This window comes from Gorilla gorilla, chromosome 7, assembly GCF_029281585.2.
Source record: "Gorilla gorilla gorilla isolate KB3781 chromosome 7, NHGRI_mGorGor1-v2.1_pri, whole genome shotgun sequence".
Taxonomy (NCBI): domain Eukaryota; kingdom Metazoa; phylum Chordata; class Mammalia; order Primates; family Hominidae; genus Gorilla; species Gorilla gorilla.
This window is the reverse complement of record NC_073231.2, coordinates 83,670,372-83,695,170: the sequence shown is the minus strand read 5'-3', so window position 1 is coordinate 83,695,170 and position 24,799 is coordinate 83,670,372. Positions and strand designations below refer to the sequence as shown.

At 44.1% G+C, this 24,799-nt stretch overlaps 2 protein-coding genes across 5 annotated transcripts; one reads left to right on the top strand and one right to left on the bottom strand.

Annotated features, from left to right (window-relative positions):
* Window positions 1–459: 459 nt before the first annotated feature.
* On the top strand, window positions 460–21,564 carry ERLIN2 (ER lipid raft associated 2). 4 transcript variants are annotated; one of them, XM_019032300.4, is made up of 12 exons: window positions 460–861; window positions 2,122–2,243; window positions 4,568–4,649; window positions 5,960–6,006; window positions 8,542–8,603; window positions 8,758–8,883; window positions 13,749–13,822; window positions 13,984–14,042; window positions 14,585–14,676; window positions 15,817–15,906; window positions 17,635–17,714; window positions 18,100–21,564. In XM_019032300.4, exons 1-12 carry the CDS (start codon window positions 523–525, stop codon window positions 18,298–18,300), a joined length of 1,374 nt encoding a protein of 457 aa, XP_018887845.3. In that variant the 5' UTR covers window positions 460–522; the 3' UTR covers window positions 18,301–21,564. The 4 variants fall into 4 exon arrangements, with proteins under 4 accessions (XP_018887845.3, XP_004046937.3, XP_018887847.1 ...); XM_019032302.4 differs by lacking the exon at window positions 460–861 and adding an exon at window positions 1,243–1,476; XM_019032303.4 differs by lacking the exon at window positions 460–861 and adding an exon at window positions 1,493–1,642.
* On the bottom strand, window positions 10,741–12,192 carry LOC101143621 (STING ER exit protein-like). Its single transcript, XM_063709354.1, has one exon. The coding sequence runs from the start codon at window positions 12,190–12,192 to the stop codon at window positions 11,524–11,526; it is 669 nt and encodes a 222-aa protein (XP_063565424.1). The 3' UTR covers window positions 10,741–11,523.
* Window positions 21,565–24,799: the final 3,235 nt, after the last annotated feature.

The window sequence follows — 24,799 nt, the reverse complement described above, 5'->3', positions numbered from 1 at the left end:
GAACAACTCAAGGTAGGGATTTTTGATTAGTGAGGTAATGATGCTAATCTGTACATTGAAAAGACTGTTTCATTTCAGCTGTGCTATAGGAAAGCAAACAGTTGCAACTCGCCGGTACCTTATCAAGGAGAAAAAAAAAAAAAAGGCCGCGCATGGTGGCTCATGCCTGTAATCCCAGCAGTTTGGGAGGCCGAGGTAGGAGGATTGCTTGAAGCCAGAGTTTGAGACCAGAAATACGAAGACCCTGTCTTTACTAAAAATAAAATTGTCAAGTGTCGTGGCGTGCGCCTGTGGTCCCAGCTACTCAGCAGGGTGAGGTGGGAGGATCGCTTAAGCCCAGGAGTTCGAGGCTGTAGTGAGCTATGATCGTGCCACTGCACTCCAGCCTGGGCAAAAGAGCGAGACCTTGTCTCTAAAAAAACCAAAACGAACCAGGTTCGGCCTAATGCAGAAGGAAATCCGGAGCAATCTCCAAAGTCAACGCCTTGGAAAGGTTCGCCCTGGGTCTCAGTACTCCGGGCCATGCGCGTCCTGCCGCTCGCTCTCGAGGAGCTCCCACCTACACCGCCCTCATCCCCAGCCCCAGGCCGGATACCCAAGACCGAGGTCCAGGACCGCACGGACCAAGTCGCGGGCGATCCCTGGCGGCCAGCTACGGCCATTGACCGCTGGGAGCGCGAGGGGCGGGGCGCAGAGCGGGGGCGGGGCGCAGAGCGAGCGCGGGGCGGGGGTGTGGTCTTCTCGCGTGAATTGATGGCGTCATCGAAGCGACGGCCCGGAAGGAAGTCGCGTGCTGAGGGGTGTGACGGTTTTCTTGCTCGTGGGCTCGGACGAGTACGGAGCGCCTGCAGGGACAGCCTGGTACGCGGCCCCCGCCCCTTCGTGCGCGCGCTGGGCCTAGCTGCCGCTCAGGGTCGGGGCTGACCCGTCACTTTCGGGAACCTCAGTCCCAGCAGCTTCTCTCCCTCAGCCGGCCCGCTCCTGGAGAGAGACAGAAACCCTCTTCTGTCGCGTCCTCTCCTTGCGAGCCGCAGAGGGACCGAGCGGAGGCTATTGGAGCCGCAGGGGGACCTAGCGGAGGCTATTGGAGCCGCAGCCCCAGACCAGGGCGCTTGACCCTCTCTCGGAACGGGGCGGGGAAGGGGCGCGAGTGACCTCGGGGAGGGAAGGGCACTGGCAGGAAAGGACGCAACTGCAGATCGGTAGCCGGAGGCCGCCACGGTAAAATAAGCGCCTCGCAGATGTCCGCGCCCCGGTTACGTTAGACCTGGGAGGCAGAATCCACGCCCTGCGCTCACGGGCCCACGCACGCACAGCTGAACTTTGCAGTCAGTCACCATAGTTCCAGATCATTCAGCGTTCAGGATCCAACTCCTCCGCGTCCTGGTGCCTGAACGCGGTTGGACCTAGGAGCCTAGAGGCTCGCAGTTTGGGACATTGCCTTTCTCTCTGACCACGGGCTTGGGGATCTGTCAGGTGCAAAGTGCCAAAGTATATGGGGGGGAGTGTGGCTTCAGGCTTGTTCAGAGCCCTGTCCTGTTTAGGGCCAAAGGAATAACTGGGAAGGTGGATGCGAGGCCAACGAATCCTACCTTGAAACTCTGCTCGCCTGCTGGCTCTGCCACTCCAGCATCTGAAAGGAGTAAATAATGGTTTCCTTTGAAACTGCAGGCAATTAGGAGTGGGAGACTCTGACCAGAATTACATAGCCACAACTGCCTGTCATTTGGCATCCTCTGTAATTTGGGCCAAAGTACTGCAGCTGCCTCTCTTCCCTACTACTAGTATGAAAGGTTCAGTGACAGCACATTCGTGTTCACAGGAAGACAAGGCTGTGTTCTGAACCCTACCCAGCTGGCATGGGTTCTCCCTTGAGCAACGGCTGTATCCGGAGCCAGTGCTTCCTCAGTGCGGTGGGGGCTCTAATTTTACAGTTAAAGAAAGGGGAACGTTGACTGAGAACGAGGAGGAAGCGAGTTGTAGATCTAGCCTTGTGTTCACACGACACCAGGCTGGATATGAGTCACTCGCAGGGAGCTCAGCTTGGTGAGGTCCTCTCGCTGTTGTGGCCTTTTCTCCTGCACGTTGGACCACACACATTTTCCCGTGTCTTTTCCCTAGGATAAAGGCTCACTGATGGCTCAGTTGGGAGCAGTTGTGGCTGTGGCTTCCAGTTTCTTTTGTGCATCTCTCTTCTCAGCTGTGCACAAGATAGAAGAGGGACATATTGGGGTATATTACAGGTAAGGCAGAGACAGGGAGAAGCCGGCAACTTCCTGTTAAATAGCTCCCTTTCCTGGTCATTGCTTTCCTAGCAGATTCTGCTGAACATCTCTGTTTATATTTCCTTGAATAGGGGAGCCTTTTCAGATGGATGGAGCTTTTTATGTCAGTAACCACGGGAAAGAGAATACACACACACACACACACACACACATATATATGTAAATTTAGAACTTCACTTAGTAGTCCAAGATGATGCCATGGGTGGTGATTAATAAATGTGTATGTAGATTTAGAGACAAAATCTAAAGGAAACTGGTGCTCCTCATTGATCATCCCTAAAATACTGTTTTCTCCTGCATTCCTCTGGCAGTCTTAGCTCTACATCCCTCTGGCAATCTTAGCTCTACACCTTTACAAAAGCCAGCTGAGTACCAGTTCTTGATGGCAACTTGAGAAGGTAGCCTACTCTGCTAATTTGGGATGCTCTTTTAAAATTAATATTTCAGCCAGCTTGGGTCACATAGTGAGACCCTATCTCTAAAAAAAATAAAATAAAAAATAAAATTTTAATTGGCCAGCTGTGGTGTCACACACACGTAGTCCTAGCTACTCAGGAGGCTTAGATGGGAGGATCACCTGAGCCCAGGAGATTGAGACCAGCCTGAGCAACATAGTGAGAGCCCATCTCTACAAAAAGTAAAAAATTAGCCGAGCATGGTGGCACGTGCCTGTAATCCCAGTTATTTGGGGGGCTGAGGTGGGAGGATCACTTGAGCCCAGAAGTTTGAGGCTGCAGTGAGCTATGATCACACCACTGCACTCCAGCCTGGGTGACAGAGCAAGACCCTGTCTCTAAAAATAAAATAATATTAACATTTCAAGAAAAATGAAAGAGCCTGCAGGTTGACTTACGTCAATCAAAGCAAGCCTTAGGATAGTGGTTCCTACAATAAAGGAACCCATTATGTCACTGTTTATTTTATTGGTTTTTTTTTTAATTCTTTGCCTAATATAAAGCAAAGAAGCACTTATAAGTCTTGGGTTGCTTTCTTTTTAGTAACCTCCATGACCAAGTGTTTTGCTTTATGTCTTTATGAACTCTTCTTATATGTGCTGTTGTGATGCTTATTTCTGGATTGCTAACAGCAAGTTCTAAAACTCTGATTGGAATTCCTCTCTCCTTTAATTCTTTCTCCCCATCATCTGCTTACATGTTCCCCAAAAAGGCTTTTAACTTCATCATTTACATATAACTTGATTAGAAAGGTAACTCTATTGCCAAAACATATATTTCAATTATTTATAAAGTACTTCAACTTATTCTTTTGGTTGGTCATGTCATTGGACTCCAGCATTAGTGCAGGTAGTTGATAACCATATTACTGGACTTAACTGCCCTAATGGATTGCCACAAGCCCAACAGATATGACAAAGTAAAACAGACTTCTTATCATTTTTTTTTTTTTTTTTTGAGACAGTCTCGCTGTGTTGCCCAGGCTGGAGTGCAGTGGTGAGATCTTGGTTCACTGCAACCTCCACCTCCCAGGTTCAAGCAATTCTCTGCCTCAGCCTTCTAAGTAGCTGGGATTACAGGCGCCTGCCACCACGCCTGGCTAATTTTTGTATTTTTAGTAGAGACGGGGTTTCACCATGCTGGCCAGGCTGGTCTTGAACTCCTGACCTAATAATCCACCCACCTCAGCCTCCCAAAGATCACAGGCGTGAGCCACCGCACCTGGCCAGACTTCCTCTTATCTAAGTATACCCATGGATTCTGCTGTCTTTTTCTTTTTTTTTTTTTAGACAGAGTCTCACTTTGTTGCCCAAGCTGGAGTGCAGTGGCACAATTATGTCTCACTACATCCTCAACCTCCCAGGCTCAAGCAATTCTTACATCTCAGCCTCCTAAGTAGCTGGGACTATAGGCATACAACCACCACACTCAGCTAAATTTTTTCCTTTTCTTTTTTTGTAGAGACAGGGTCTCACTATTTGAGACAGGTTGGTCTCAAACTCCTGAGTTCATGCAATCCTCTCACCTCAGCCCCCCAAAGCACTGGGACTGCACTAGTGGATTCTGCTGTCTTTATTCCATTTAGCCTATGTGCCTATTTTTCTCCTTGCAAAAGCATGAACAATAGTTTTATGTTTTACCGTCAGGCTTCCTAGAATATTAGGATCTAGCTGAGAGGAAGAAAGGGATCTGTAGCCATGGCTGCAGCACATGTCACTCTCTATTATATGTTTATAGGGCTGAAGGGAAAGTTGACCCTCATGATATTGATCTAACAGAGCCTTCTTGCCAAACTGAAGCTGCCTCTCTCTTCCCCCTCCTCTGCAGAGGCGGTGCCCTGCTGACTTCGACCAGCGGCCCTGGTTTCCATCTCATGCTCCCTTTCATCACATCATATAAGTCTGTGCAGGTATGCTTGGCCTCTGTGGTATGGTTGGACGACTGCAAACTTGGGCTGTTAACTAGTGCGTGATTTGAAATTATTTAGCCATTGGATGAGTAAAATGCCATTCTAGAGAATGATATAAGGATAATATATACATATTATATATATATATACACACACACTATATATATATATAAAAAATGAGGCTGGGGATTATTCCTTCAAGATAAAGCCAGAGAAGAACCTGTTCTGAGTATATGGAAAGAAAAGTCAGGGTTTATGTGTGTATGTTTTAAATCACAGGCTACCATGTTAGACGGAAAGAAAACATAGTAATTTTGCTGATTCTTATTTGAATTCAGAAATACGAACATAATTTTTGCAGTGAGTGGGGAGGAGTTAAACTAAGTGAGGGGAGGTGACATCTAAAATAGGAGTGAGGTTAGTTGTGGCAGATCTAAAGCCTGGCTAAGTTAGACTTGCCATCTCTGAAGTATGTCCAGCTAAGAAGAATAACAAGATTTTACACTTTACACTGACCCAGGAGAATGTCTTGGGATACCTGCTAGGCATTTTCCCTGTAAGTTTCATGTGCTGTTTACCAGGCTTTGTGGCTTTCAAACTGCATTCAGGTACATTGTCTCATTTGAGTCTTGTAGTAATCCTGAGAATGGGCTGAGCATGTGCTAGGGTCTGAGACAGGTTAAATAAGTAATCTGCTGTTTCAAAACTAGTACAACAGCCCTCCCCCTTATCCACTATTTCACTTTCCACAGGCTCAGTTACCCACAATAAACCATGGTCTGAAAACAGGTGACTACAGTACAATAAGATATTTTGAGAGAGAGAGAGACCACCTTCAAATAACTTTTATGACAGTATATTGTTATAATTGTTCTATTTTATTATTGTTGATCACTTACTGTACCTAATTTATAAATTAAACTTTATCATAGGTATGTGTTATAGGGTTTGGTACTCTCCCCAGTTTCAAGCATCCACTGGGAGCCTTTGAACATAAAGCAGTGCCTAATGTAAATAGAAGAGGTAGAAGCAAGCACAAGTCTTAAGATGCCCAATCCAGTGTCATCTTCACTAAACCATTATTACTCAGCTTGTTCATGTGGTGGTTCACTTATAGTGAGGCTGGGGCAGGGTTCTTTGCTTGGCTTAGCAACCCTGTGAGAAAGGAGGATTAGGTGGGGTAATCATGTTTAATGAAGACAATGCTCAACCCAAACAGTTATTCCAGGACGAAGGCATTTAGGATTCTGAAAAGTAAGTTACTTTGTCACTGCCCATCTTCTAGCACTTTATGTTTCCTCTGTTTCCAGACCACACTCCAGACAGATGAGGTGAAGAATGTACCTTGTGGGACTAGGTAAGGTACCCAGAATAAAGCTTTTAAGCCCAAATAAGTCAGAGAAAAGGCTGTCTGGCTGGCTGCAGGAACAGACAGTGAAAAGGGAGGCACCCTCTCTTGGTTAATTCCCTGTCTCGTAGCTCCCTATGTTGATTTGACCAGGTGATGGAGTGCAGTAGAGGAAATCATAGAAGGTTCAGGAGGGGCTAGAATGCTGTATGTGATAAGGAGTTTGCACTTACTCTATTAGAAGTGAGGATCGGCCAGGCGCGGTGGCTCACACCTGTAATCCCAGCACTTTGGGAGGCTGAGGCAGGTGGATTATGAGGTCAGGATATCAAGATCATCCTGGCCAACATGGTGAAACCCCGTCTCTACTAAAATACAAAAATTAGCTGGGTGTGGTGGTGCATGCATGTAGTCCCAGCTACTCGGGAGGCTGAGGCAGGGGAATGACTTGAACCTGGGAGGCAGAGATTGCAGTGAGCTGAGATCACACAATTGCACTCCAGCCTGGTGACAGAGTGAGACTCCGTCTTTAAAAAAAAAAAAAAAGAAGTGAGGATCACTAGTCACAATAACAAAGACATGGAATCAACCCAAATGCCCATCAACGATAGACAGGATAAAGAAAATGTGATACCTATATACTATGGAATACTATGCAGCCATAAAAAGGAACAAGATCATGTCCTTTGCAGGGACATGGATGGAGCTGAAGCCATTATCCTCAGCAAACTCATGCAGGAACAGAAAACCAAACACCACATGTTCTCACTTATAAGTGGGAGCTGAATGATGAGAACACATGGACACATGGAGGGGAACAACACACACTGGGGCCTGTCAGTGGATAGGGGGTGGGGAGAGGGAGAGCATCAGGAAGAATAGCTAGTGGATGCTGAGCTTAATACTTAGGTGATGGGATGATCTGAGCAGCAAACCACCATGGCACACGTTTACCTATGTAACAAACCTGCACATCCTGCACATGTACCTCTGAATTTAAACAATGGAAAATAAAATAAAATTTTAACGTTAAAAACAAAAAAAGAAATGAGGATGCACAAAGGTTTTTAGCAGATAAATGACCTGATACAAGAAGATAACTTGCATAACTAAAGAGAATGTCATAAAGGTAGGGGAGACCTTCAGGGCAAAGAGATCCGAAGAGAACACTGCTACAGCGGTCCCACTGGAAAGCAAAGAGAGTTTAAACTGGGATAGAGTAACAAAGAATACCACAAAGAAACACTCTGACAAATCCGGAATTGGAACATCCCACAAGATCGCAGGCCTGATCTCTTCACAAAGTGGTTGTATTTAGAGGGATGCTGGATTGGACAGAGACTTACAAGAAACATAAACAGAAGCAAGGGTGAGCATTGATTAGAACCTGGTTCAAAATTAACAGCTATAACAGATACGACGGAAACTATGTGAGTCCACTCAGGCTGCCATGACAGAGGACTACACACCAAGGGACTAAAATAATAGATATTTTCTCACCATTCTGAAGGCCCAAAGTCCAAGATCAGGGTAACAGCAAGGGTAGTTTTGGTGAGACCTCTCTTTCTGGCTTGCAGGTGACCACCTTTTTGTCACGTCCTCACAAGGCCTTTCCTCTGTATGTGCAAGAAGAGAGAAAAAGGTCTTTGGTGGATACCAGACCTTTTGGATTACAGCCCACCCTTATGACCTGTTTAACCTTAATTACCTTCTTAAAGGTCTAATCTCCAAATAGTCACATTGGGGGTTAGGGCTTCAACATATGAATCTGGGGGCGAGGCATACACAGGTCAGTCCATAACACAAACTGTTGGGGAAATCTGAATAAGGACTGGGTATTAGGTGATATTACAGAATTATTGCTAATTTTCTTAGGCTTGGGAATGATATCATGAGTGTGTAGGAGAATGATTATTCTTAAGACAGTGCTCACCAAAGTAAAGGAGTAAAGTATCCTAACTGCAGCTTACTTTGAAATGTTCAGAAAAAAAAAAGGTCAATAAATAAGGTAAAATGTTATCAGTGTTGAATTCAGGTATCTGGATATGGATGTTAGTTGTACTATTCTTTCAGCTTCTCTATGTTTGAAATCTTTTTATAATAAATATTTGAGGGCAAAGGGAGTGTGACACCAAAGTAATAGTGAAGACAGTTTAGGAAACATCGATCATAACATTCCACAGTAACCTTCTAAGTTCTGAAAACTTCACCTTGACCCTCGTTAGTCTTTTCCATGCAACTGATTACTTTAATCAAAAGGCATTGCTGATTCCAAAGATATGAGTTACTCTTTCGTACTGGTCCCCAAAAGTCTCACTCGTGTCTTTGTAGAGATGTTCCTAGGCAGTGTGATTTCTCAGGAGAGTATGTTGTTGCCATGAGCCCTGCAGAACCTCCCACTTGGAGATCCAAGCTGCCTTCCAATTTCCCATGAACTCTTCTACTCCTTTTCTGCCAAGCCCCACATCTTACGCCATCGCCCTGGGGGACTGCACCATATTCTAAGGCTTCCCAGTGACTTCTTGTCCATTCTCCCTCCAATAGTGGTGGTGTGATGATCTACTTTGACAGAATTGAAGTGGTGAACTTCCTGGTCCCGAACGCAGGTACGTCTTAACAGTTTATTCCCACCACCAGCTCACTTTCCCCAGCATGCCACTCCCGTGTCTGTTGTAGCACCTTGGAAAAGGAGAGCTGCCGTGTCTGAGGGCATTTTGAGTCTTGCCTTTTCTTATGCCAAGCCCTCTCCTTCCCTCTCAGTGTATGATATAGTGAAGAACTATACTGCCGACTATGACAAGGCCCTCATCTTCAACAAGATCCACCACGAACTGAACCAGTTCTGCAGTGTGCACACGCTTCAAGAGGTCTACATTGAGCTGTTTGGTAAGAAAGTCTCTCCTGAGCATGCCGTGCTTAAGCAGGGTTCCTGGAACCCCGCGTCTCTCCACTGCCTAAAGCCTGGCTGCCTGCAGGGTGTGATGGTCACTTATGGACAGGAAGTGTTAAAGAATCTTGTGCTCAGGAGCTGGTCACAAAGGAGTTCATGGAGAATGCTGATAGCAATGCAACAAGAACCTTAGAGGGCTGGAGCTTTGGGCACAGGGACCATAGTGGAGTAGAGTATTCACTTCTGGCCTCAATCAGAGGCTGGAGTGGAAATGTGTTCCCACTGTCCCTAAACTATCATTCTATAATGAAGACAAGGTCCATTCTAGAAGAACCTTAGAGATTGTCCAGACCAGCATCCTCATTTTAAGCTGAGGGTACTGTGACCCAAAGCGAGAAAGTCACAGAGCCAGATGCCAATTAGTAGTGGGGCTGAAACAGGAGCCTTCCTCTCCTGGCTCTTCAGCATTCTTCTCACCATGCCACACTGAATGGAGGGCCCCCAGGAATGGGTGATGAAAAAGACATGATTCATAGTTAATTCTAGAAGTGAGATGAGAACCATAGCTCCTTCCAGTTCTCAGAACCTTTGTGATTATTATTTTTTTACTCTGTACCTGTAGCAATGAATAGAAAAACACTTTAAACAAAAAGATTCCACATGCCTAAGTAGATATGTTTTGTCCTTTTTACCTTTTTCAAAGTAAAGGCAACCTGACTTAGCAGCAAAGGAAGGACACAGTTGGGTAACTGTTATAACTTGTTTGCAGTCAAGTATTCTGTTTAAACTCACTGCCAGAAATTCTCTAATAGCCAATGCCAAAAGTAAATGAATTTTTAACCAATAGTATAACTGTTCTTGACACTAGGACTGGAAAATGATTTTTCCCAGGAATCTTCATAAAAGGGACCCTGAGCAAGAACATTTTTCATAGCAGACAGGAGGACTCATCCACATCGCCAGCAATCATAATTAAGCAAACCGCCTTTTGCACCATTTAAGATTTAGGAAATCATCCAAATTACTTTTAATGTTTCTGCAGTAGAAAATGAATCTAAATTCATTTTATAGGATTTGTAGTCTTTTATCGGTTTTGGATTCACTGTGCTTTTAAGAAAAAGTTGGTAAATTTGCCGTTGATTTTTCTTTTTAACCTCAAACTAATAGAATTTTATAAAATATTAATTTTCTCTAGCCATTGTCTTAGGACTTGTGACATTACATGAACATTTCAAAGCACTGAAAAAAGACAAAGGATCCCTAATGTCCCTGAAGAGGAAATTAAAATACAAAGTTGTTTTTCATTAGTAAACTTCTTACTTTCTTACAGCTAAACTTGGTAGCTTAGTGAAGTACAGCTGCTTGTATGGAGGAGCTGGGGAAATATATTTGCTTTGAAACTTTTTTATTTTTACATCTCAGTCTTGCTAGCAAGCACTACTTGGCTTAGAATTTGTCATATCCATAAAGGAGGAGCTCATGTCTCTAGTCCTGGCCCTTCAACTCAGAAGGTTCTTCTATACTTTCCTTCTCTCAGGACTCTTATAGCCCAGACTTTAAACATGAAGCTGCATAATTTTCATCACTTCTTACTCTGCCGCATCCTCTTTGCCCATGTTATTAAAGTATTATCTAATACGTTGAAGTTTACCTGAAGAACCTCTTTGTGTGTACTTAGTAATACAACTTTTTTTCCTGTCCCAACACCTTTTAATACAGTTGAATGGATAAAAACATGGATACAAACACACGGATATAGTTATCACTGAAGCAGTGTGACATAAAATAATACCTATGTATACAACACTCCTCTGCAAATAGCAAATGTAAAGTAAAAGATACACAACAGATCATTTTGTTTATCTCACTATCATTTATTAATCTATAATGTATCCCTCCTATGTATCCATGCAAGGAAGCAATACTAGCTGCCCGACTAGAGGGCAGCTCCCTTGGGTTACTTATTCAGACCCCATTTTCATTCGGATCTGAGCTGTCCTACCCCCTCACTGCATTTTGGCTTTTCCTTCTTTGAGTATAAAGTCTGACATGGGATGGCTCACCTATAGCTTCAGTGTGTTAAGTAAAGAAAGCTTTATGCAGATTCTGGCTTTTAGTGGGTCTCCTCTGACAGTAGAAAGATTCAAACCACAGCCAATTCCAAGAACCCTTCTAAGAACAGAGACAGAGTCACTTCAAACGATCTGACTTGCTATACCTAAATATAATTCATGCTGCTTTTCTCTATGACACACCATAATATTTTGTCCAAAAATCTTGAAACATGTTATTAACTTTGAAGAAAGAATAAAACCAGCCACTTTAGAGACCGGAGACACTCAAGCACTGATCTATTCATAAAGTTTCTACACAGCTGAAGAAGTTTGCATCAAATGGACAAAAAATAGTAAAGAAAATCTAAATACAGAAAAAAATTAGAGAAAAATCCATCTCCTAGAAAGCAGGTCAAATGGACTCAGTTACTAAGACCTCACTGCATGTAGGAGAATCAGTGGGAAACAACATAAAGCCTTCTGCTGGGACATAAATAGGAACCAGTCTATGTAATCAAGAAATTACTTTGTCTCCTGATCTAAATGCTTGCCTCCAGTCTAGGGCTCAGAAAAAAAGCCTGGTTATTTGAACTGGTTGTCAATCAAGGTCCCCTTCATTTTCACTTTCTTGGCTTCCCATTCAGCCAGCTCTTGCAGTGGCCTCTTGCTCATGCCTTTGCGCTCCAGCTGTTTTTCAATCACTTTGGCATTCTGTGCATACGAGTCAGCAACTTCCCTAGCCTCAATCTCCTCTTCCTCTTCATCAATGGTAGACACAGTGACAGAACTGAACTTGCCCATGTCTTTGGTCCGTTTGGTCATCATCACCTTCTTAGGAGGCTCTTGTTTCTGAGTATATATGTTCGTTTTCCCAAAGCCCTGGCCAAACTTGACTACTGCTCCATCCACAATGAAGGTAACGGGAGCATTCTTCGGCTGGGATTGGTAGAAGAGCAGCAGTCCACACTTTGCACATTTCTTTCTGTACTGTAGTTCAATGCCTTCAGGTCTCCGCAGATACATAGTCTCTTCGTCTTCTGTGTTACAAAACTTATGGGTATGTTTGGCAGCATCAATCACACGGGACCGGTCCCGGGGCCTCATGGGCAATTTCTCTAACTGACAGTCCAGCACTAGGACCACCTGGCCACACAAACAGTAGTACACATGGAGGGGCTTCTCGCCGTCGTCATATTCCTCCCGGTCCCGAGTGTCAGAGCAGACTACTGACCGAGACACTACTTTCGGCATGGTTTCCAGGAGCAACCTGAAAACTCTACGCAAAGAAGAGGGTCGCGCCGAAATGACGTCACGAGCGCGCCTTGCGCCTTTTCCCTGCGGCTACCTTAGTAATACAATTTAAATGGCATTTATCAACATTTCCATAACATATAAACATCAATATTACTAAAACAACTTGAAAAGTATTTCTTTCACATTTTTCCGGTAAGCTACTAGCCCAGGGCCACAGGTTTCCACCTTGACTGAGATATAATTTGGTCTGATGAATGACGTTATTAACTTATGGAGGACACGGGCCATTTAAAGTTTGGTTGGTATTCTACTTAAAATTACTTAAAATATGAAATGTAATATTTAGTTCTAGTTGTTAAATTGGTTGACCCCTAGCAGGTGTGAGGTGCCGACTTGATGGCATTTCTCCTTCGGTGCTCAGAGGCTTGTGAGAGCACATCCTATATGTGGAAACGTTACCGTCCCTTGTTTACTGATACTACTGTCTTAAAATCCTAACAATCAAGGCCCACCAGTTAAACAAGCTTGTTATTTTTGCTACTAGCCAGCTTTCATGGGCCTCCGTTTTGGCATCAGTAAAAGAACGGAGACTTTCTCTTCCTCAGAGGCTCTTATTTGAGCACAGGTGACCACGAAAGGAACACTTAAAGCAGATGGCAGCTGACAGCAAAGGAGAGATGCAGTGTACAAGTCCCAGCCTGATTTCACTCTGTCTTTTTCTCTAAGCCCCTCCGGGATCTTATCAAGGATCTCATGGGCAGAAGGCAAGGAAGAGGATTCTAAAACCTGAGAAGCCCAGGCCAGAGAAGGCAGCTTTGGTGCTGCTGTTCTGAGATTGCAGCTGGAAAGGAAGGCGGGGGGAGAGTCAGTTACAGCTGTTCCTACATTTGTCTGTGAAACAACTCATGTGGATTCCAGACAAAGAAATCAGGACCAAAGCAAACAGCACATCAAAAGCCTGGGGCTCGCTTCCAGAACTGTAAATTTTAATTTTCCCTTTGTGTTGTTTGATGGAGTTCCTAATAGAAACAGTCTTCCTTGGGGCTCTCCTTGACGTCAAAGTCTGTTTTTCTTTTAGAAACTTCTAAAATTACTAGATTTAATGTGCTTAGCTCTTTCCACAAAACCTAAATAGACATTCCACCTTCCTTCTTCGTGGAAACTGTGAACCTTCCTTCTCTTTTGCTGCTATTGTCTAGGGAAAGGCTGCTGCCTCACGCAAGAAATGTGCTAGAATTGTTTGTTCTTCCTTTTTTTTCTTTTTAAGCTCTCACCCCCTGTAGGACATGGTTAGTATTTTCAGAACAAAGGTTGAGTTTTATCTTGAGGCACAGAAAGAAAATGCCCTTGCGTTCACCATGTAGAGGGCTGCCTGCACAGGCTGCTTCAGAAGTTGGGCAGGGGATCTTTAGATTTATGGGCTTTGATAAGCACACTCCCTTGGGAAAGTACATTCTTGAGCTGCTGATTGAGCTTGCACTTTACCCTCATCCTGCCCTCCCTCATCTAGAAAGTGTAACAACTCCTTTTTCTCCATCTTTTCTTTATTCCAGATCAGATTGATGAAAATCTCAAACTGGCTTTGCAACAGGACCTGACCTCCATGGCCCCTGGGCTGGTCATTCAAGTAAGCATTGCTGCATGGGAGCAGCCCCTCTCTCTCTGACACTGCTTCCCTTCTCCCAAGGGATGTCCTTTTTGTGCAGGAAGATCAAGGCCCAGTGGGAGCTGGGTGTGTCCCTCACTACCCTCACTTTCCCATCAGCTGCTGTTTTAATCTCTCTCCAGGCTGTGCGGGTAACAAAGCCCAACATACCAGAGGCAATCCGCAGAAACTACGAGTTGATGTGAGTATACCCTCCGCCTGGGCTGTGACCACCACTGCCTCCCACCTCCCACCTTGTCCCATCCCAGAGGTAACCAAAGCTGCCAGGCTTCTCGGTTATCCCCTTGCTGGAGGATTTGCTACAGCCCATTGCACTGTAAGATTAGGCAGGCGTGTCAGGGCCACCACTGGGGCTCCCTACCTGTGATTGAGAACCCCAGGATAATCCCTGTAGAGCAGCGATGTTTTGAAAAGGGCCAGGGGGCCTTGTTTGTGTTCAGTGACTCATGCCCAAGGTGGAGACAGAAGCAAGAGACCAGTAAGTGGACAGGCAGGTGTATTTTACTAAATTATGTTTTATTTCCCACAAATGAGTTACTTGGGAGGAGAAGAGCTATGTTACTGTCGACAACAGATCATCTTTTACCTGGGCCATGGAACAGCCTTCCAGGAGGAGTAGGAAATGGGAGTTTGCCTCTCTTCAGCAGAAGAATTCGACTTCCCTGGGGATAGTGAAGCTCCTGAGTTTTCCATAGCTGTCTCACGGCTTTTTCTTCTCTTCAGGGAAAGTGAGAAGACAAAGCTTCTCATTGCAGCCCAGAAACAGAAGGTGGTGGAAAAGGAAGCAGAGACAGAGCGGAAGAAGGCGCTCATTGGTCTGAATGTGGTTCTGTGATCCCCCTTTCCAGGCAGAAAGGCTGGGGGTGGTGGGAAGATGCAAGGAGGCTAAGGCCTGGTGAGACCCCATGGTCCTCCAAACCACTTCCACAGCACAGGAGTGGCAGGTGGACTCCCAGAAACAAAGTTGAAATTGTCAGATGATGGCCAAGGGTAATGAGTTTTTTGAGTTTCCACTTAACTCTTAAATGAAAGAATTCCCACCTGTTAATTCTTTCTTTTTTTTTTCTTTTGAGATGGAGTCTTGCTCTGTCGCCCAGGCTAGAATGCAGTGGCACCATCTCAGCTTACTGCAGCCTCTGCCTCAGGTTCAAGTGATTCACCTGTCTCAGCCTCCTGAGTAGCTGGGATTATAGCGGGTGCCGGCACGCCTGGCTAATTTTTGTATTTTTAGTAGAGATGGGGTGTCACTATGTTGGCCAAGCTGGCCTCGAACACCTGACCTCATGATCTGCCCACCTCAGCCTCCCAAAGTGCTGGGATTACAGACGTGAGCCACCATGCCCAGCCTGTTAATTCTTAATAATAATGGCTAATACTTAATTAAGCACTTACTGTGAGCCACATACTTTTCTAACCACTTAATATGTGGGTTAAGTCAACCCTCACAACCACTGTGTGAGGTAGGTACTGTATTATCCTTAACCTCATTTTATCGAACCAAAGCACAGAGGGGTAAAATACCATGCCGAAGGGCATATGGCAAGTAAGGGGTGGAACTGGGGTTCAAACCAAGGACACTGGCTCTAGAAGCTATGTTCTAAGTCACTGCACCATATTATCAACAACTAACCTGACCCCTGTCTACAGTGAAGGGCCAGGTAGAACCCTACTAGAGTACTTCATTCTTACAGAATATTCCTTTGGGAGAAGTTCCCTTGTGAAGTTAGGGCTCATGCTTCCTATGTTGGGCCCAGGTCTCCTTGGTTACTGTCTCACACTGATGGAAGGGGACTGTGCTCACTGGCATATCCCACTCTGCCCTTGTGTGCCCTCACAGCTGCCCTCTGGGGGCTCTCCAGCCAAGCTGGCCCACCAGGACACTCAGCTCGGGTGAAAGGTGAAATTAGTCAAACTCTGAAATGCCAGAACCGTAATCCTCACTATCATTTATTCAGAGGCAGAAAAAGTGGCCCAGGTGGCTGAGATCACCTACGGGCAGAAGGTGATGGAGAAGGAGACTGAGAAGAAGATTTCAGAAATTGAAGGTAAGCAGAAGTGGCAGTCATGCCTGAGTCCTCCTCACACCCTGCCCTGTGGCCAGTGGGTGGGGGAGCCATTGCCTTTGCCCTTTAACTGTGCTCAAGGATGTCATGATCTCTGTGCAACAGCAGCTTTTCTCCATGTGGAGACTTGAGTTTTGAGGCTATTGTGGCCAGGCTAGCATCTGTTTTCTACTTCAGAGAGCATTTGTTCATTCAGCAAATGTGGCTGGAGTGCCAGTATGTGCCCAGGATTTTGTTAGGCAAGAGAAAAAGGAAGTCCCGTAGACCCTGATGTCTTGGAGTTCCCAGGCTAACAGGGCCTTGGAGTGGTGGGAGTGTACTCTCAGCAGTTGGCTCTCCCCCTTGCCTTAGCTACTTCTGCTCCAAAGTTGGTCAGTGCCACGGTTTTGGGCTCAAAGTCTGTTCTCCAGGTCTATGCAGATATTAAGCCAGGTTTGAAGAAGACAGATTTTCAGCACCTGTCAGACAGGAGCTGGAGAGAAAGGTTTTCTTTGCTGGCTTTTCTGAATATCATTCACCTTCTGTTCCTGCTTCTAAGCCTGCTTCCCACTGCCCACCTCTTACTTCTTGGGGTGGCTTATTTCAAGCAAATTCCAAGGCACAACTGGGACCTCAAGGCCCAGCTTCAGGCTACAAAGTGTTATGTCTAATTATACTCATTATTGGGCCTGTCAGGCTTTGCAGGGGCCCATAGAGGAGCCAGTTAGGATTTCACAGATCAGTGGCTCCTCATTAGGGAGCTCTTAGCAAAGCAACACGTTTTTATTTCTCACAAATACATGTCATCAAGTGCTCAGGCCAGCTGAGGGGGCCCCACAGCAGCCAGAACCCTGGCTGGACTGCAGGTTCCTTCCACGCGGGGTCACACTGAGGGCACTCAGTGAAAACCCACCCACAGACTAACCTTTCTCCCAGGCATGTTGCTACATATATTACTCACATGAGGCTGGCCCGTTCCCAAGACAAGGAGGTAAATATCAAAAATTTTCTATCAGCTTGACAGAAAGCTAGTCTCAGAGCTGATTAGGGAAGAATATGACTTGCATAGAGGAATTAAATAGGTCTTAATCCAAACACGTGTTGGTCTGGACCATGGCATGTAATTCTCTCTCAGAATCGCGCCAGCTTAATCACTGTTAATTAGGACCTTTTTGAAATGATTGATGGAAATAAAAGGGAATTGAAGTTGGAGAGGGACTGAACTATGTTATGTTCGTGGCATTCAGTTTTAGGGTGGATCGACCTCTGGCCGTACTTAGAGCCACCTTTGAGCTTTCCTGCTTTTGCTGTGTAGCACAAGAGGGAGGAGTGGAGAGCTCTGGCCTAGAGCTTGAGGCAGGGTCGCACTGCTGTGCTTCACAGACATGGATCTCCAAAAGAAGTAAGACAGGAAGCGCTTCTGGCTAACACTGCTTTCTTCCATAGTGCTGTCAACATGTATGTTTGGGCCATAGCCACAGACTTGCTGTCCTTGTCATAGGGAGATGCTTTCAAAACACTTTTTCATCTTAGTTGATCCTTACAACAACTTGTACAATAGGGGAAAATGCATGTAAAACACAGAGGAAAAAGCAGTCTCCCCCAAGTCACAGAGGCAATCAGGGGCGAAGTTCCAGGGACCAGAACAGAGTCTTCCCATAGCCTCTGCACTTCCTGCAAAGAATTCAGTTTTAGCACTTCACCAAGTTCACTGCACTCCTTCCCCCTCAGATGCTGCATTTCTGGCCCGGGAGAAGGCAAAGGCAGATGCTGAGTGCTACACTGCTATGAAAATAGCCGAAGCCAATAAGGTAAAGACACCACACAGCCTGACAAAAAGGAGTCTTTGGGTCTGGGTCTGTATTGCAGGAGAGTTTCCAGTGTTGAGTGCCTGCCACCACCCAAAGCCCTTCATGGGCAGAACTGAGGACGCCTTTGCTGTGTGGTGCAGGTACTTTCCTTCTCCTTGGACATGCCTTGATAGAAGTTTAGTTTAATTTTGTGTTAAACATGGAAACTTTTAACTTTTGCACCTATGCTCCAAGATCTGAGATGACTGTCTCTTACAGAAATGTAACAATGAGACCACAAAAAGTAGGTAGGGGCATAAATATAGGAAAATTGAAGGGGCACCACTCCCCGTCTTCTCTAATATGGTTCGACATAAGTCCTCCATACTTTTTTTTTTTTTAACAGCTGAAGCTAACCCCTGAATATCTGCAGCTGATGAAGTACAAGGCCATTGCTTCCAACAGCAAGATTTACTTTGGCAAAGACATTCCTAACATGTTCATGGACTCTGCGGGCAGTGTGAGCAAGCAGTTTGAGGGGCTAGCTGACAAGCTAAGCTTTGGCTTAGAAGATGAACCCTTGGAGACGGCCACTAAGGAGAATTGAAAAAAACTTGATATGACTGCAAATGATACTTAAGCAGATCTTTATTTTTTAAGATGAATCAGAATGTTCCTCCCTCCCCCACTACCTTCTCTGACTGTCTTCCAGTTACTGTGGTGAAAAAGAAGAAATGAACTTAAATCCACTCCCTTTCCAGGGAAGGGAGGGTGGGGACTGATGATGGGGGGTTTTATTTCAGGTAAGCAGTTTATATGACTTCCAATAAGATTTGTAAACCATGGGCTTGACCTTTGACCTCTGACACTAATTTTATCCTTTGAGGCTGGCTTAATTAGGGATGCTATCATTAAGGAGAGGGAGAAATGTAGAGTGTTACCTCCAACTCATTTGATTTCCCTTACTTGGGAAAATGCAGTCCAGTGTTCTCACCTCTGCCTCCGAGGTAGGAGATGTCTGTGGGTGAGGCTCAGCAACTGAGCAAATATGTGCCTGTGAGTTTGCCAGTAGAGCTGTGAAGAAACAGCTGCAGAGAACATTTGACCTTCCTGGCATTCTTGTCTGCATGTGTGTGAGTTATTTTAGAGGTGTGCTTTCTTGAGCCCTCATAAGGAAGTACTGGTGCTAGGTTTTGCAAGATTTTGTATATACTTTGCTCCTTGCCCTAGGGCTCAGAGTGGTGGTTTCTGACTACATTTCTAGAGTCAGAGCTTGATCACCACCACTCAATCATTTCGGCATCTTTTCACCTATGCTGTGATTTGTTTTTTTTTTTTTTCTTCTCAAAAATTCTGTTAATTGGTTCCACTCAGCATCAAGAAGACAGGGACAAACAACTCAAGTGTCTTAACAGCTGCTGGAGTGGGATCCTTGTTATCTCTTAGCCACTGCAGGACCTGCCTGACAGGTTATGTGTGCACCTCGAGATGAAGTGTCTTTCTATTATTGTAGAGATTGTGCAGTGAAGAGGTCTGACACCATGTGTGGAGGAGGAGGAACGATCAGTCAAGAGATGTCCTGGTCTTAATGCCTGTGGCTTGTGCTGGGAGTGGGTCTGACTTAGTGATAAAAAGACTCTATTCACTAAGTAGCCTGTGTTTTTAAATCCAGAGCTGCAGGCAGCAATACAAGTCAGGCTGAACATTCAGTCTCCAGAGACAGCTGTGTGGAGCAAGTCAGAGTTCATGCCCAAGTCCCCAGGTTGGAATGGCTGTGCCAAAATCCATTCAAAGGGTTTTCTTTTTCATTACTAGGTCAGAACATTTTGAGTCACCTTGGGAGATTCAGGATGGGGAGAGCAAATTTGAACAAAAGGTTTTTCTTATATCCTGAGATTGAGGGGTAGGGGGTGTCCAACCTGTATAGCCCATGGGTTGTGTCTAGAATTAAGTGGAGGGCAGCTATCTGGAGTTAACTTGCAAGCATATTGGTGCCCTCCATGACCACCTCTGGCTTAGGACTTGGCCCTGTTATGAGCTGACCCCCCCCCACCCCCCCCACCAACTCCTATACCCCTCTTCCCTAGGTGAATCTGTGAATGGTCCTTTCTGGCAGCAATCCCTGCCTTCTTTTTGGGCCCATGCCCAGACTTCTGGTTTAAGGAATGGTCCCAGAGCTTGGGCCAGCTTGCTCAGAAGTTTTGGGAGCATTGAGCCTGCCTAGAAAGATACAGTGTTAGTTCCCCTTACTTCAGAGTTGCCCTTCTCTGTTCTGACTCCTGGGACTTCGGTCCTGGGCACACTTTTTGCAGGCAACAAAATGTGCCTGGGAGTGGTGGATTTTAATGTGCTCCAGAGTCCTTTCAGAAGGTGGTCATTTCCCTTGGCCGGTCGCGGTGGCTCACACCTGTAATCCCAGCACTTGGGGAGGCCAAGGCAGGCGGATCACCTGAGGTTAGGTGTTCGAGACCACCCTGGCCAACATGCGAAACACCATCTCTACGAAAAATAGAAATATTAGCCGGGCATGGTGTCAGGCACCTGTAATTCCAGCTACTTGGGAGGCTGAGGCAGGAGAATTGCTTGAACTCGGGAGGCAGAGGTTGCAGTGAGCCAAGATCATGCCACCGCACTCTAGCTGGGGCGATAGAGCAAGCCTCCGTCTCAAGAAAAGAAGGTCATTTCCCAAGACTAGCATAGGGAGTATCCATTTAAAATACATTCGTCTTCCTCCCATTTCCGTGCTATTAATCACTTGTTAGAGCAACACGACATGCCCAGCATCCCACTTCCCGAAAATGTCTACTCCTTCTACTCTGAGCTCTTGTTGCCTAGACCTCAGAAAACACCAATTCACCACAGTAGAACGGGGAGCAGGGATAGCTCAGCTTCTCTGAATAGCACACTTTGCTCAGGTCTTAACTTGAGGGCCTCTCCGGTACTAACATCCTGCGATAGCTTGTCCCATGAGCACAGAAGAGCCTCAGTAGAGTCAAGTCCTGCTGCAGCTGCCCCACCCCAAGTTTCTATCATTTCCTCTTTAAACAAAAAATATGTTATCCTACACATTAGTGTCAGTCCAATGGTTGTCTCTTATCTGTCTAAATAGCAAAATCATGAAAATCAGCTGTTTTATTTGCATAGGACAACTAACCTGTCTGTGTAACTTTGTTTTTATTTTAACTCTTACTAGAAAATCTAATCTTAAAACATTTGAATTCTAAACATGTAAAATGTGACAGCCTGCAATTTTGTAGACAGTGAAGTAATGGCTGCTATTTATAAATGGAACGTCTATCAAAATAAGTAACTGTTTATAAAATTCAGTTTTTGTAGGATTTTCCAAGGAAGAATCACCTTGGTTGAATGTTTCTCACTCATTAAACTTTGCAGAAGTGATTCATATTCAGTTTTTAATCACTTTTTAAAATATAAGGACCGAATGTTTGCAAGGAAACCAAAGTTTATTAATAATTTTTATATAACTAAAATAAAATAGATGTGGAGGGATCTGTGATCATATAAAAAGGGAGGGTTACTGAAAGAATTTTAGCAATATATTGATTCAGGAAAAGGAGCTGTTTTATAAATGATCATTCACTGTTCCTATGGTTCTGTGTATCTTTCAAACCGATACCTTTACTATTTAAAGAGAGTAAATAGTGAAAGTAAGATGGTCATACTTACTGACTTTATCTATTTAAGTTTGATGGAGATAAACTATATCTTGGCTAGTGGCTACTGTGTCTGTGAATGTAACCAGTACTTCTTTAAGCTCTATTCATTAGGGTTCCAGCCACTGCTTTTTTGTTGTTTCTAGCCACTGTTTTTTTTTTTTTTCTTGTTTCCTTATAAAAGAGGTAATAACCAATCATTTTGTGTTTGTATTTCCATTCCTTTTTATTTCTGCCTTTGTGTAGACTGATGATTAAGTAGTCAAACTACTTCTACTTTCAAAGAGCCCCAAGGGCTTAATGACCCCATTTGTAACTGAGATATGATTCTTGTTTTAGTAATCATTCTATAAATGATACTGCTGGATTGATTGCCGTGGGTTGATAGCTGGAGGAATTGTTTTGGACAATACTAACAGTCCCAATGTGAATTTATGTCTTAGTTTTATTTGCAGTCTTGCTAAGTAAAATGAGTCTTTGTATCTACTTTTTTATTAAAGTGAAATTTAGCAATAGTTAATATTAGGTGACATAAAGAAATAAAACATCCCAGACTAGTGAGTTAAGTACAAGATCTCTCTAAAAATAAACAGATGAAAATCTATCCCCATTATCGATACAGAATTTGTGAACGTGGCATAATTCTTGGTAGGTGCTATAGAGATTTATCATTTTAAACAGTTCACACACCACTGCAATTCTGCTCCAAAGGACAAAGATATTTTCAAGTGAACCAAAATTCATTTTGATATCAGTTCAGTGGACGAACTCCCAGTCTTTACTCTGGAAAGCTGCCCAGCTTAGGGTTGCCAGATAAAACATAAGATACCTAGTTAAATATGAATTTCAACAATGTACAATTTTTAGTATAAGTACTATGTGTCCTAAACACTGCATGAGACATACTCATACCAAAGTATTTGTTGCTTATGTGTAATTCATATTTAACTGGGTATCCTGTATTTTTACTTGTTAAGTCTGGCAACCCTAGCCCAGGCTTTCTCAGGTTTTTTTTTAACAGGGATCCCAAGCTTTTTCTATTGGTTTGAGAGCCTGCTACACAAATAATATGATCTTAACAATTGAATAGTTACGTTAAGAGTGTAGTTACTGCAGTTAGACTGCCAAAGTTCAAATCACTGCTCTACTACTTCTTAGGTGTGTGGTCTTGAATAAGTTTTTTGACCTCTCTAAGCCTCAGTTTCTTCATTAATAAAATGAGTTGCGTGGCTTATATGAAATAATGCATACGAAGGGCTTTCACACTGTACCTTGCATGTATGTATTCAAAAACTTCAATCTGGAGAAACGGGCTAAAAAACATACAGCTATTAAACGGGAACCACTAAGTAGAAAGCCAAATACGTGAAAAAAAATGGAATAAGATTACAAATGGGATAGCACATAGAAGAAGGGAATGACATTGCAATGCAGCAAACACAGTATTGAGGATACATACCTCTACAAAAATGTTGTGTAGAAAATAACCTGGTTTAAAGAAAGAAAAGAAAAGAAGCCAGGCACGGTGGTTCACACCTGTAATCCTAGCACTTTGGGAGGCTGAGGTGGGTGGATCACCTGAGGTCGGGAGTTCAAGACCAGCCTGACCAACATAGAGAAACCCCATCTCTACTAAAAATAGAAAATTAACCGGGCATGGTGGTGCATGCCTGAAATCCCAGCTACTTGGGAGGCTAAGGCAGGAGAATCACTTGAACCTGGGAGGTAGAGGATGCAGTGAGCCAAAATCACGCCACTGCACTCCAGCCTGGGCAACAAGAGCAAAACTCCATCTCCAAAAAAAAGAAAAGAATCTGATTTGGCCCTGTTGAGAGGAACTGTCCAGTTCTGGTCTCCAATTTTAAAAATGAAAAAAATTTGAAGAAGCTAGAAAGAAAATGTTAAAACCAAAAAGAAAAAAAAAGTAATTAAGAAATAAAGCTCATAGGTTGATGCCAGAAAAGGCAGAAGGGACATTTAATGACTTCACGATTATAAAAGTTACATAATGGTAGCTAAAAAGAGGAAATTCACTTGAATAAAGGAGGATTTGTAAAGAATTTACTTAAGATCAGGCTTGCTAAATTTTCAAATGGGGAGGAGTAGTTACTTGCAAATAGAAAATAAATATTCTTCTCTGATGGTCTTCAGAAATTGTGAAGACTCTGTGCTGTTTGGGATGGTTTAAATGTCATTCTTTCTGTATGAAACCTCCCTAAGTCTTCCCTAGGTCTAGGGTTCTACTATCTCTAGACATTTCAAAGGCCAGATGTGACGGCATGTTTGCCAAGGGCTTGCTGTCATGGGCTACTCTACCTGAATTCATTTAAACTGGGATGGGACATGGGCATTATTTCTCCGTTTCTCTTTAGAGCTAAGTAACCAGGCAACAGTAATTTTCTATTTTACTTTTTACTTTTTTATCCCCCTAAAAGACTCACAGTAGGCTCAGAAGGAAACAATTTTTAAATCCATGTATGTTTTTCTCATAATTTGGATTTATTCCAGACTATGAGGGTGTTTTAAAAGCTTGATGGCATTGATGGTGAATAAGTATGCTAGATTTTAGATTATTTATAAAATCTGTTTCTCTGGGCATTTGGCTTTTTAATCTTTCTCTTTTCCCCTTGGTCCTTGCAAATTATTGGAGCAATTTAAAGACTGGTGATGAAATGATTTTGGACTTGTATTTTTCAAGGATTAGGTAGTAGGGGAGGATGAAAGGTTAAATTGGATGGTTGATGTCCCAGGAAGAGGAAGAGAAGAAATTAAAAAAGCAAATAAGGAAAAAAAGGGACAAAGTGAAATAAAATTAATTCAAAAGTACAACTAAGAAGAAATTGGAATGTGAAATGACCATGGGACTGGGGGCACCATGATCTTTTTGTCTCCATTTCCATTTTCATAAGACCACAGAATGTCAGAGATGAAAAGCATATTGGAAGCAAATCAGCAGTAAAGCCTGTCTTACTCAGCCTGGTCTCTCTCAGGGTTCTTTACAGAGTAACGCCTCAATAAATGTTCACTGAATGGATAAGGGGGTGGGAGGATGACCTTGCCTTGTAGTTCAAAGAATAGAGGTCCTTGGCTGGGCACGGTGGCCCACGACTGTAATCCCAGCACTTTGGGAGGCCGAGGCGGGTGGATGACAAGGTCAGGAGTTCGAGACCAACCTGGCTAACATAGTGAAACCCCATCTGTACTAAAAATACAAAAATTAGGCGGGCGTGGTGGTGCACGCCTGTAGTCCCAGCTACTCGGGGGGCTCAGGCAGGAGAATCACTTGCACCCAGGAGGCAGAGGTTGCAGTGAGCCGAGATCGCGTCACTGCACTCCAGCTTGAGTGACAGAGCAAGACTTTGTCTCAAAAAACACAAAAAAGAATAGAGGCCCAATCTAGTAAATGAAGCTACAACTACTTGTTGTCATAGT

Excerpts from the sequence above, each read along its gene's own strand:
- ERLIN2 (XM_019032300.4), top strand. The coding sequence starts at position 523 with ATGCGCGTCCTGCCGCTCGCTCTCGAGGAGCTCCCACCTACACCGCCC. Across the intron at positions 6,007-8,541 it reads AATGTACCTTGTGGGACTAG|TGGTGGTGTGATGATCTACT; the intron begins GTAAGGTACCCA and ends TCCCTCCAATAG. Across the intron at positions 8,604-8,757 it reads CTTCCTGGTCCCGAACGCAG|TGTATGATATAGTGAAGAAC; the intron begins GTACGTCTTAAC and ends CTTCCCTCTCAG.
- LOC101143621 (XM_063709354.1), bottom strand. The coding sequence starts at position 12,192 with ATGCCGAAAGTAGTGTCTCGGTCAGTAGTCTGCTCTGACACTCGGGAC.